Source organism: Scyliorhinus torazame, chromosome 2 (genome assembly GCF_047496885.1).
Source record: "Scyliorhinus torazame isolate Kashiwa2021f chromosome 2, sScyTor2.1, whole genome shotgun sequence".
NCBI lineage: Eukaryota > Metazoa > Chordata > Chondrichthyes > Carcharhiniformes > Scyliorhinidae > Scyliorhinus > Scyliorhinus torazame.
This window is the reverse complement of record NC_092708.1, coordinates 235,777,958-235,790,364: the sequence shown is the minus strand read 5'-3', so window position 1 is coordinate 235,790,364 and position 12,407 is coordinate 235,777,958. Positions and strand designations below refer to the sequence as shown.

Here is a 12,407-nt window from a genome sequence, read left to right as displayed (position 1 = left end):
AAGTTGGGATCCTGAGACGTCATCCAAGATGGCTGCCCCCATGAATCGCACATGGCCTGTGAGCTGTGAGGAGAGGAATGGCAGCGGGCCCGGTTCGCCTGTGGAGACAGCAGCGGCCGACCGGGCCTGGCATACTGCCACGCGGTGCCCCTTCTTCCCGCAGCCCTTGCAGATTGGGCCGAGCAGCGTTGCCGGGGGTGTTTGTTTTGCCCGCAAAAATAGCCCCCCCCCCCCCCCCCGGGGTTTCCTGGCTGCCGCACTGCACAAGCTTGTGGGGAATTTAGGGGTGCTTTGGAATTGGCCGCGGGTGGGGTCCACCCTGTTCATGCAGGTATCGCGCGGTCGGGAACGTAGGTCTGTAGGTCGCGGGAGGCTACATCTAGGGAGTGCGCAAGTTTCCGCGCCTCTTTAAGCCCTAGCGTGTCATTTTCCAGCAGTCGCTGGCGGATTTTAGAGGACAGCATGCCTGCAACAAAAGCATCCCGTATTAAGAGTTCGGTGTGGTCATTGGCTGAGACTTGTGGGCAGTTACAGTTTCTACCTAACACTAACAATGCGCGGTAAAAATCGTCCAGTGATTTCCCCTGGGTTCTGAGGTCTGGTAGCTAATAGATGCTGAGCATAGACCTGATTCACAGTGCGGACGTAGTGGTCTTTTAACAAAGTCATTGCGTCCTCAAAACCGTCCGCGTCTTCGATAAGCGTGTAGATTTCTGGGCTCACCCTTGGGTGGAGGACTTGCATTTTCTGTTCCTCCGTGGGGGGGTAGTCGGGGCCGTCCTGATGTACCCGTTGAAACATGCCAGCCAATGTTTAAAAGTTGCTGCTGCATTTGCCGCGTGGGGGTTGATTTGTAGACACTCTGGCTTGATGCAGAGAGCAGCCATTCTTCAATTCTTGTCATTAAATTGATGCACGATCAATCACTACTGAAGCGAGATTGTAGTCCAATTGAAGGCTTTAATGAACAAGTAGTTACTCCAGCAGCTCCGGTACAGAATGACTGCTGTGGGTGAAACACAGACTCTTATTCTCTGCCTGCTGGGCGGAACCAGCAGGCAGGTTCTACCACTCATACTACAGTACAAGGTACATCCCACCTAGGTACCGCGATACTCCTAATATAGCCTACCACAATGGGCATTATTCATTAGGCACTTTTAAGAACTGGATAACATTGAACATTAGTTGGGGCGGGAGGGTTGGAGGGAGGGCTGTGTGTGTTAATGGTGACTATGGGTGATTCCTGATTCCTTTTTGTCATTTGTTTATGTGAACATGTGGGCTAATGTTTGGGGTTTGGTGGGAGGATGGGATCGTTGTTATTGATATGGGGATTGACAAATTTGTTACTGATTATTGTTTATTGTTGGTGGGTGTAAATTTGGGAGAAAATGTGAAAAAGGAGGAGAATAAAATTTTTAGAAAAAACTTAATTTACCTATACAATTTTAGTGTATTAATGACATTAAAAGATATGGACAGCTGATGTAATTGTCATTGGCTATTGTATGGTGCAGTGGTGTAGTAGTGTTTTTGCTGGACTAATAATCCAGACACGTAGGGTAATGCTCTGGGGTCGTGGGTTCAAAACTCACCATGGCAGATGGAATTTGAATTCAATGAAAATTTTGAATTAAATGTCTAATGATAACCGTGAAATAATTGTCGATTGTCATAAAAGCCCATCTGACTCACTCATGTCCCATAGGGAAGGAAATCTGATGAGCAGCACGGTGGCACAGTGGGTTAGCCCTCTGGCCTTACGGCGCCGAGGCCCCAGGTTTGATCCCGGCTCTGGGTCACTGTCCGTGTGGAGTTTGCATATTCTCCCCGTGTTTGCGTGGGTTTCACCCCCACAACCCAAAGATGTGTGGGGTAGGTGGATTGGCCATGCTAAATTGCCCCTTAATTGGAAAAAATTGAATTGGGTACTCCAAATTTTTTTTTTTTTTAAAAGGGAAGAAAATCTGTTGTCCTTGCCTGGTCTGGCCTACATGTGACTCCAGATCCACAGCAATGTGGTTGACTCTTAAATGCCCTGAGGGATGGGCAATAAATGCTGGCACAGCGTGCCCACATCCCATGACTGAGTGTGGCATCAAGGAGGCTTAGCAAAATTGGAGTCAATGAGAATCAGGAGGAAAACTCTCCACTGGTTGGAGTGATGTTTAGCATGAAGGAAGATGGTTGTGGATGTTGGAGGTCAATCATCTCCATCCCAGGACATCACTGTAGGAGTTCCTTAGGTTGGCGTCCTAGGCCCAGCCATCTTCAGCTGCTTCATCAATGACTTTTCCTCCATCATAAGGTCAGAAGTGGGTATGTTTGTGGAAGATTGTACAATGTTCAGCTGCATTCAAGAATAGAAGTAGCCCATGTTGACATGCAGCAAGATTTGCACAACACCCAGGATTGTAGGCTGATAAGTGGCAAATAACATTTGTGTCAGGCAATGAGCATTTCCAACAAGAAATAATCTCCTCATGACGTTCAATGGCATTACCATCACTTATTCCTGCATTATCAGCATCCATTGACCAGAAACTGATCTGGATCAACCATATAAACACAGCGGTAAGGCTGAGGCTGGGAATTCTACAGCGAGTAACTTGTCTCCTGGCTCCCTTTAGCCTGTCCACCATCTGCAAGGCACAAGTCAGGAGTGTGATGGAATACTCTCCACATACTTGGATGAGTGCAGCTCCAACAACACTCAAGAAGCTTAACATTATCCAGGATAAAGTAGCCCGCTTGATTGGCATCCCATCTACCACGTTCAGCATTCATTCCCTCCAACACTGACCCGCAGTCATTGTGTCCCATCGACAAGAAGCACTGCAGCAATTCACCAAGGCTCCTTCAGCAGCACTTTCCAAACCCATGACCTCTGTCACCTAGAAGGACAAGAGCAGCAGTCTCTTGGGAACACCACCATCTGCAAAATCTGCAAGCCACTCACCATCTTGACCTCTCCAGGCCTGGTTTCACTTTGACTTTATGGCAAGGATAATAACATTAGGGCTATGTAGATGGCCGAACAATGCTAAATCCTCAGCAGATTTTACTTTCTTGAACCACCACCTACATTGCGACATGCCAGACCTAGCAAGTTATTTACCTGTATTTCTCCATTGTCACTGGGTCAAAATCCTGGAACTCCATCCCTAACAGCACTGTGGGTGTAACTACACCACATGGACTGTAGCAGCTCAAGAAGGCAGTTCACCACCACCTTCTGAAGGGCAATTAGGGATGGGCAATAAATGCTGGCCTAGCCTGTGTCTTCCCGTGGGAAAAAAAGTCAAACCTTAACCCAGAACTGAGTGCGTCCGTCCATCCATAAAATTGTAATTGTAATTGCATGAAAAATAAGAAAATAACTTGTGATTGAATCTACCTGAATAAATAGAGTGGTCCTATAGCTGATTACCTCGTTACTAATCCTTTACATTAATGTTCACTCTACTATACTTGACCAGAGAGTGCTTCATACTGGTAGTAAATACTTGAAGTGGGCATGTGTCATTTTCATAAGGGGTAACTGCCAGTATCACTAATCTAATTTTGACAATGGTGCAATACACTTCCGGTGGTGGCCATGGAGTGAACGGTCGCACATTTAGCAGCTCTCGCCTTTCAACGGCTATTAAGCTGGATTTTTGCAGGAATTTCTCAACATAAGTTGATAGAAGTGAGAGTAGAAGGAGGCGATCCCCAATTTGTGGAACTGCGCCCAAAAAATAGTCGGAAAAGAAGAAATCAAAGGATGGATGGAAACAAAACTCCGAATACAGCGGGTTTATTGACAACGAGGCGAAGTTCGGCTGCATCTGCCCAATGGACGATGGACCAGTTGGTCAAATACTTGGATGGGAAGTTCGCCCAACATCGCAAGGAGTGTGCTGAGGACCTGATCCAGGCAGTGGCCTCGATTGAGCGGATGGTGGTGGAGAAAGTGAAGACTCCGGGACAGGAGATTAAAAAGCTGCAGGAGCAGGTGTCGGAACAAGAGGACGAGTCCAAAGCAATGGCAATGGAAATCGGCATTCTACAGAGCGGCAGAAACGGCTGATGGAGAAGGTGGAAGACCTGGAGAATCGTTATCGCAGGCAGAATATCCGGATCATCGGTCTGCCGGAGGGAAAGGAGGGATCAGATGTCGGTGGGGAAGATGCTGGAGAAGCTGATGGGGGAAGGTTCATTCCCCAAGCTGTTGGAGATGGACCGGACCCACAGGGCTCTTGTGCGTTTTTTTGTAAGAAAGGGGGCGGGGTGTGGGGGGGGGGGGGGTAAAAGTTTTGTGCAGTTATTTCTTTCTCTGTCTGGAAAAATCTCAACCGTTGAATTCTGTAATTTAAGTTGTGACTTGCGGGAGGAGAAGGGTTTTCTCTGCTTGATTTGATTTTGATTTGTTGTTGTATGTGCCGAATTGCAGTGAAAAGGGTTTTGAGCTGCAATGTTTTTTCTCCTCTGTTGGAAAAAAGATGGTTGAGTTTCTGTATGCATAATTTTTTTCCTACCCTGTTTTATGTCTCTCCTATTGTTTTGATTCTGTTTGAAGGTGATGGGGTGGGGACCGCTGACGAATAAGGGACTTTGGGGGGATTGGAGATGGAGAGCAGAGGGCGGTAGCTGCCGAAGGGCAGACCAAGGGAGGTGCGGGGCATGGGCTAAGGGCTGGCCTAGGAAAGGTCATGACTGATTGACAGGGGAGGGGGGGGGGGGGGCGCGAGAGCCCCCCCCCCGACCAGACTACTTGCGTGGAATGTTCGTGGACTGAATGGGCCGGTCAAAAGGGCCCGTGTGTTCGCACACCTGAGACTGTTAAAAGCGGATGTGGCCATGCTACAGGAGACACACTTGAAGCTGAGAGACCAATTCAGTTTGAAGAAGGAATGGGTCGGACAGGTGTTTCATTCGGGACTGGAATTTAAAACAAGGGGGTGGCCATCCTGATTAACAAGAGGGTGGCATTTGAGGTGGGGAGGATAGAAGCAGACCTGGGGTGTAGATTTATTATGGTCAGTGGGAAGCTGGAGGGAATGGCAGTGGTGCTGATAAATATATATGCCCCAAACTGGGATGATGTCGTGTTTGTTAGGAAGGTGCTGGGAAAGATTCCTGACCTGGACTCGCACAGGCGAGGGGGGTGACTTCAACACGGTCCTGGATCCGAGACTGGACCGGTTGAGTTCTAGGTCAGGGAGGGAAAGTATCAGCAATGGCGAACGAATTGCCGGGGTTCATGGAGCGCATGGGAGGGGTGGATCCGTGGAGATTTGGGAGGCCAAAGAGCAAGGAATATTCATTTTACTCCCATGTGCACAAGGTATACTCCAGGATAGATTTCATTGTACTGGATAAAACACTGTTAACAGGGGTGGAGGACACGGAGTACTCCGCAATTGTGGTGTCAGACCTGCGGTGGCTTGGGAGGCATTGAAGGCAGTTATCAGAGGGGAATTTATTTTGATTCGGGCCCATAGGGAGAAAACTGAGCGGGCGGAGCTGGACAGATTGGTAGGAGAAATCTTACAGGTGGACAGGAGGTATGCGGAGTCTCTGAATGAGGAGCTCCTGAGGGAGCGTCAGACTGCAAATGGAATTTGGGCCATTTTCCACAGGTAAGACGGAGGGACAGCTGAGGAGGGCAAAAGGGGCAATATATGAATATGGGAAGAAAGCTAGCAGGATGATGGCGCATCAGCTGAGGAAGCAGGAAGCGGCGAGAGAAATAGGGAAAATAAAGGATATGAGAGGGAAGGGAGTGATCGACCCGGGGCGGTTAATGACGTGTTCCGTGAATTTTATAGTCGTTATACGAGTCGGAACCCCCAGTCGGGGAGGAGGGTATGAATCAATTCCTAGAGAGGCTAGAGTTCCCGAAGGTAGATGAGGAGCTGGTGGAGGTCCGGGGATGTGATAGATGGGTTGGGGGCGATACGATCGGGTAAGGCCCCGGGACCTGATGGATTCAGTGGAAGTTTATAAAAAGTTCTCTGGGTTACTGGGAGCTAGGAGTACTCCCCCCAACGCTATCTCAGGCATCGATTTCTCTCATCCTGAAGCGAGATAAGGACCTGGAGAACTGTGGATCGTACAGGCCAATTTCCCTGCTGAACGTTGATGCTAAATTGCTGGCAAAGATCTTGCCTGCTCAAATAGAGGATTGCGTCCCGGAGGTAATCGGCGAGGATCAGACTGGACCTGACGTCCAATATTAGACGGCTTCTTAATGTCATAATGATGCCAGCGGAGGGGTGCGTTGTTGAGGTGGTAGTAGCCATGGATGGGGGAGAAGGCTTTCGACTGGGTGGAGTGGAAGTACCTATGGGACATTTTAGGCAGGTTTGGGTCCGGTCAGAGTATTTTAGTCTCTGCAGGGTGACAAGACAGGGATGTCCGCTCTCCCCATTACTGTTTGCCCTGGCCCTTAGATCAGCAAATGCCTGGCGGGGGACAGTGAGGCGGGGAGCGGGGTGGTGGAGCACAGAGTCTCTCTATATGCGGACGATTTGTTGCTCTATGTCACAGATCCGGTTGGGGGGATGGCCGAAATCATGGAGATACTAGGAGAATTGGGCGACTTTCAGGTTATAAGTTAAATATGGGAAAGAGCGAGATGTTCGTGATCCAGGCACGGGGGCAGGAAAGGAGACTGGGGGAGGTGCCGTTCAGAGAGGAGTTTTAGATATCTGGGGATTCAAGTGGCTAAGGATTGGGGGCAGCTTCATAAGTTAAATCTGGGCAAAGCGGTGGATCAAATGAGAAGGGATTTTCACAGATGGGACATGCTCCCCCTGACGCTGGCGGGGAGGGTCCAGACGGTAAATATGACAGTCCTTCCAAAACTGTTCTTATTTCAATGTCTTCCGATTTTTATCCCAAAGGCTTTTTTCAGGAAAATGAACACTCCAATATCGGGTTTGAGTGGATGGGTAAAACCCCGAGAGTAAAGAAGGCACTCCTGGACCGGGGTCGCGGAGAGGGGGGCTTGGCCCTCCCGAGCTTTATTAACTATTATTGGGCGGCCAACATATCGATGGTCAGGAAGTGGTTAGTGGGGGAGGGGTCGGTGTGGGAGCGAGTGGAAGTGGCATCCTGTAAGGGTACGAGTTTGGAGGGCTTACTGATGGCGCCACTGCCGTTTTTGCCGGCTCGGTACTCTATGAGCCCTGTGGTGGTGGCAGCCCTTGGGGTGTGGAGGCAGTGGATGGGGGCGATGAGGAATGGCGGCAGGCAGGGATTGAGAGATTTGGGGACCTATTCATTCAGGAGGGTTTCCCTACCTTGGAGGCATAAGAGGAGGAGTTTGAGTTGCCGGGCGGGAACAGGTTTCGGTACGGGATTTTGTCTGGAGGCAGGTTCCTGCCTTCCCTCGCCTCCCCCTGAGGGAGTTACAAGATAAGGTGATGTCAAAAGCAGAGGTTGGGTCTCTGAGATATACAAGAAATTAATGGAGTGGGAAGGGTCCCCTATCAGGGAGTGGAAGTGGGAAGAGGAGCTGGGTGGGGAGATAGAATTCGAGCTTTGGGAAAAAGCCCTGAAGAGAGTCAATTCATCCTCGTCGTGTGCCAGACTTAGCTTGATCCAGTTCAAGGTGGTCCACAGGGCCCATTAGGGCCTGGTTTAGCACAGTGGGCTAAACAGCTGGCTTCTAATGCAGAACAAGGCCAGTAGCGCGGGTTCAATTCCCACACCGGCCTCCCCGAACAGGCGCCGGAATGTGGCGACTAGGGGCTTTTCACAGCAACTTCATTGAAGCCTACTTGTGACAGTAAACAATTATTATTATTATATGACGGCAGCCCGGATGAGAAGATTCTTTGAGGAGGTGGAGGACAGATGTGGGCGGTGTGGGGGTAGGAAACCATGTACATATGTTTGGGGCATGTCGGGAATTGAGGGGATTCTGGCAGGGATTTGCGGACGTTATGTCGGAGGTCCTGGAAGGTAGGCTAATTCCGAGTCCAGGATCGAGTCCAGAATTGGCAATATTTGGGGTATTGGAAGATGAAGGGGGGAAGGGAGGCCGATGTTCAGGCCTTCTCCTCCCTGGTGGCCCGGAGACGGGTTTTGCTGGGATGGAGGGACTCGGAGCCCCCGAAGTCAGGAGTGTGGGTCAGCAATATGGCAGGGTTTCTCAGTCTGGAGAAAATTAAATTTGCTTTGAGAGAATCAATTCAAGGGTTCGCCCTGAGATAGCAGCCGTTCATAGACTACTTCAAGGAAAATTGAACGTCAGCAGTAAGGGGGGGTGGGCGGGAAAAATGGGAGCGGGGGAGGAAAACAGGAGGCACGGAAATGTTACAACGGGACAGAGAATACAGTTTACGGGCAGCTAGGGAATCGAGCGGGGGGAGTAGGGGGTGTTGTTCTGTAGTTTTTTTTCCCATTTTTTACATGTGTCGGCCCGCGCGGTTGTTTAAGAGATGTGAATGTGTTAAACTGTGAAAGTTACAAATGCTTCAATAAAATATTTTCTAAAAAAAAAGACACTGGTGCAACACAACATTAACATCTCACTGCCCCTGCCCTCCACCCCTCTTAAATGTCTACTCTAGAGACATGAAAGAGCCGCATACAGTTTTGTAGGAGTGTCACGGAGCGCAGTCTTCATAACATGTCAATTGAACTTCCTTTTTGATGTAACACTGGTTTTGAAGATAAAATGTCAGGTTAATTTGTGATCATATAGAGATTGTACACTGCTCATTTTTCTTTTCTTTTAAACTTTGGTAGATTACTGCCCTGCAGTTAGTAAAGCGGGAGGATTACAGCACATTAAGCAAATTGACGAAGAAGACATTTAAACCCCTTTCACGACTTGTGGTGTTGCTGGGATGGACTTCCTGTCAAAGTCTAGAATCAACTCAAACTCTGCTGAGCATGCTTCATGAAAGCAAGGTATAAATGACGTTGATAGCAGCAAAATACTTCAGTTGCACAGGCACAGTGTACCTTTGGTTATTTGCTAATGGTGATAGCCTAAGTAGTTCAAAAAGATTGGCATGTGAAATAAACATGGTCACCTATACAGGTGGGTACAGTGGGTTTGATCTCTCTGCGACATGAGCTCTCTAGTTTAGCTCTGAAGTTTAATGAATTTGGGCAGTCTTCGTGATTGCTCAATTGTAGATTAATTTGGTGCTCTACAGTGACTGGAGTCAGAGAGAGAGCGCTTTGCTGAAGTTGATCTGATGCACATTGGCCAGAGACTAAGAAGCATTTGATTCAGTCGTGGAACTACCATCTCTGATTCTAAGCTCTTAAATTCAGCCTTTCTCCAGAGACCTGAACGACTAATATTCTAGTGCAGTTATGAGGGGAGTGCTGCCCTGTTTGAGGTGCCATTTTTTTGGTTGATATGTAAAACCAATGTTCTATGCTCTTGGGTAGATGAAAGTGACCCCAATGGCACTCTTTGAAGAGGAGCCAGGGAGTTCTCTAATTATCCTGGCTAATATTTCTTCTTTGATCAACCCAGATTATTTGTTTATTTGTTGCATTGCACTTTGTGCGAACTTGCTGTGTGTAAATTAGAAACATAGAAAATAGAAGAAGGAGGAGGCCCTTCGAGCCTGCTCTGCCATTCATTATGATCATGGCTGATCATCAAGTTCAATACCCTGATCCCACCTCTTTCCCCCCACCCCCCCATATTTCTTTGTTTTAAATAAATTCAGAGTATCCAATTAATTTCTTCCAATTAAGGGACAATTTAGCCAGGCCAATCCACCCAACCTGCACATCTTTGGGTTGAGGGGCCGAAACCCACGCAAACACGGGGAGAATGTGCAAACTCCACACGGACAGTGGCCCGGAGCCGGGATCGAACCTGGGACCTCGACGCCATGGGGCAGCAGGGCTAACCCACTGCGCCACTGTGCTGCCCTTGCCCCCCCACCCATATTACTTGATCCCTTTAGCCCCAAGAGCTATATCTAATTCCTTCTTGAAATTACACCATGTTTTTGCCTCAACTACTTTCTGTAGTAGCAAGTTCCACAGATTCACCACTCTTTGGGTGAAGAATTTTCACCTCAGTCCTAAAAGGTTTACCCCTTATCCTCAAACTATGATTCCTAGTTCTGGACTCTCCACCATCAGGAACATTCTTTCTGAATCTACCCTGTCTAATCTTGTTAGAATTTAGGTTTCTACTCTTCCAAACTCCAATGAATATAATCCTAACCGACTTAGTCTCTCCTCATATGACAGTCCCGCCATCCCAGGAATCAGCCTGGTAAACCTTCGCTGCACTCACTCCATAGCAAGAACATCCATCCTCGCTTAAGGACACCAAAACTGCACACAATACTCTAGATGTGGCCTCACAATTGCAGTAAAACATCGAGCCTGCTCTGCAATTCATTATGATTCATTAACTTAAATCCTGTCACTATGAAGGCCAACATACCATTTGTCTTCTTTACTGCCTGCTGTACCTGCGTGCTTACTTTCAGGGACTGATGCACGAGGACACAAGGTTTAGCTGAGTATCCACCTCTCTCAATTTCCACCCATTCAAATAATAATCTGCCTTCCTATTTTTGCTACCGAAGCGGATAACCTCACATTTATCCACATTATACTGCATCAGCCATGCAAGTGATAATGGACTCCAGCAACTTCCCGACTACCGATATTAGGCTCACTGGTCTATAGTTTCCTGTTTTCTCTCTACCTCCCTTTTTGAATAGCAGGGTTTCATTTTCTATCCTCCAATCTGTAGGAACCATTCCAGAGTCCAAAAAATTTTGGAAAGTGACCACCAATGGATCTACTATTCCTAGGACCACTTCCATAAGTACTCTGGGATGAAGATTATCAGTCCTGGAGATCTGTCTGCCTTCAATCCCATTAATTTCCCCCAAACCATTTCTTTGCTAATACTAATTTCCTTCAGCTCCTCACTAAAACTTGTGCTTCTCAGAACTTCCGGTACTTTATTCATGTCTTTCTCTGTGAAGATAGAAGCAAAGTACAAATTTAGTTCCTCACCCATTTCTTTGTTCCCTGTTACGAATTCCCCCGTTTCTGACTGTAAGGGGCCTACATTAATTTTTATTCTTTTTTTCTTTACATACCCATAGAAACTTTTACGGTAAGTTTTTATGTTCCCTGCTAGTTTACTTTCAAATTGCATTTTTCCCTTCTTAATCAATCACTTAGTCTGCCTTTGGGAAATCTATAGGTCTATTGCTGTTTCTTGTTAATTTGTATGTCTCTTCTTTGAATCTAATACTACCTCTAATTTCCATTGTAAGCCATGGTTTGACCACAGTTCCCTTTCTACTCTTGCGGCAAATAGGAATAAAGAACTTTTGGAGTTCAACTATTCATTCCTTGAATGCCTGCCATTGCCTGTCTGCTGACCTTCCTTTCAGTATTGTTTCACAGTCCATCATAGTTGCTGTGTCCTTGTATTTCAACACTAACTATACTTCATTGGCTGTAATGTGTATTGGGATGACCTGAGGCCATGAAAGGTTCCATTTAAATACAAGTTAATTATTTTTCTTTCCTCTACGTCTAACTTTGTTGGAACTCATCAAGTTCTTTTAGCTGACTCTGCAAGTTAGAAAGTCCATGAAAGTTTGAGCAAAGAAAATTTACAAATTCCATTCCCAAAGTCCTAACCCCTCTTTTATCAAAATGTTGCAACCTGTTTCTTTCTTACTGGTTTACTTACAAGAGGCTTTATAGCACTAACTATACTTACAAGCACAGCTTTGTAAATAAGTAGTACTGTTCATGTGCCTTTTGGTGTTCCTCCCTTAGGAGGTATGTTGTGATGCTGTACTCCAAGAGTTCTGTGGCGGGTTGTCGTCTCACATCGAGGTTCTTGAGTGGTGTTTGAAATATAACAGGTAATCACATTGATATAATTATTTTCCAATACTTTATTCTCACCAATACTGTCTGTTACAATCCCCAGCTTTGCATCATTGAAATAATTCTTGTTATATTACAGAGAAATTAAAGCTAATAAATATTTACCAATAAATCCTCTAGGTCCCATGTTTGATTCATAGATTATGTTGAGTTAGCAAAAACATTGGGCTGGATTCTCCGTTTGGAGACTAAGTGCTGATGCCAGCGGAGCATGTGTGGTCTTTCACGACCGAAAAATCGGCGTGAAACCCTCACCAGTACCGGTGAGGGGCTAGCACTGGTGTCTACTGAAACGCCTGCCGGAGAATGGCTGGGGTTCCTGCACCTGCGTGACCTGCACCGGTCGCGACGTACAACATGGTGCCAGCCGTGTGCGACCCCAACCCGCTAACCGCAACCCCACAGCCTACCCCCTGGCTACCACCGACCAATCCCTACAGCCCTAGCAGAAACCCCACCTGGACAGCGGCACGGATCCCGACAGCCGCAGCCGTCACGCCAGGTTC

The 12,407-nt window shown here is 47.4% G+C and overlaps 1 protein-coding gene across 5 annotated transcripts in view; it reads left to right on the top strand.

The window, feature by feature from the left end:
• Window positions 1-12,407, top strand: part of zfyve26 (zinc finger, FYVE domain containing 26) — a 192,303-nt gene that overhangs the window by 30,195 nt on the left and 149,701 nt on the right. For all 5 annotated transcript variants that reach the window (XR_011936542.1, XM_072485117.1, XM_072485111.1 and 2 more), the window contains exons 7-8: window positions 8,746-8,910; window positions 11,788-11,876. Coding sequence is in view for 4 of the 5 variants with exons in the window: in XM_072485117.1 (XP_072341218.1) it covers window positions 8,746-8,910; window positions 11,788-11,876 (254 nt within the window). In the remaining variant the exon portion in view is untranslated. The remainder of the gene's footprint in view (window positions 1-8,745; window positions 8,911-11,787; window positions 11,877-12,407) is intronic.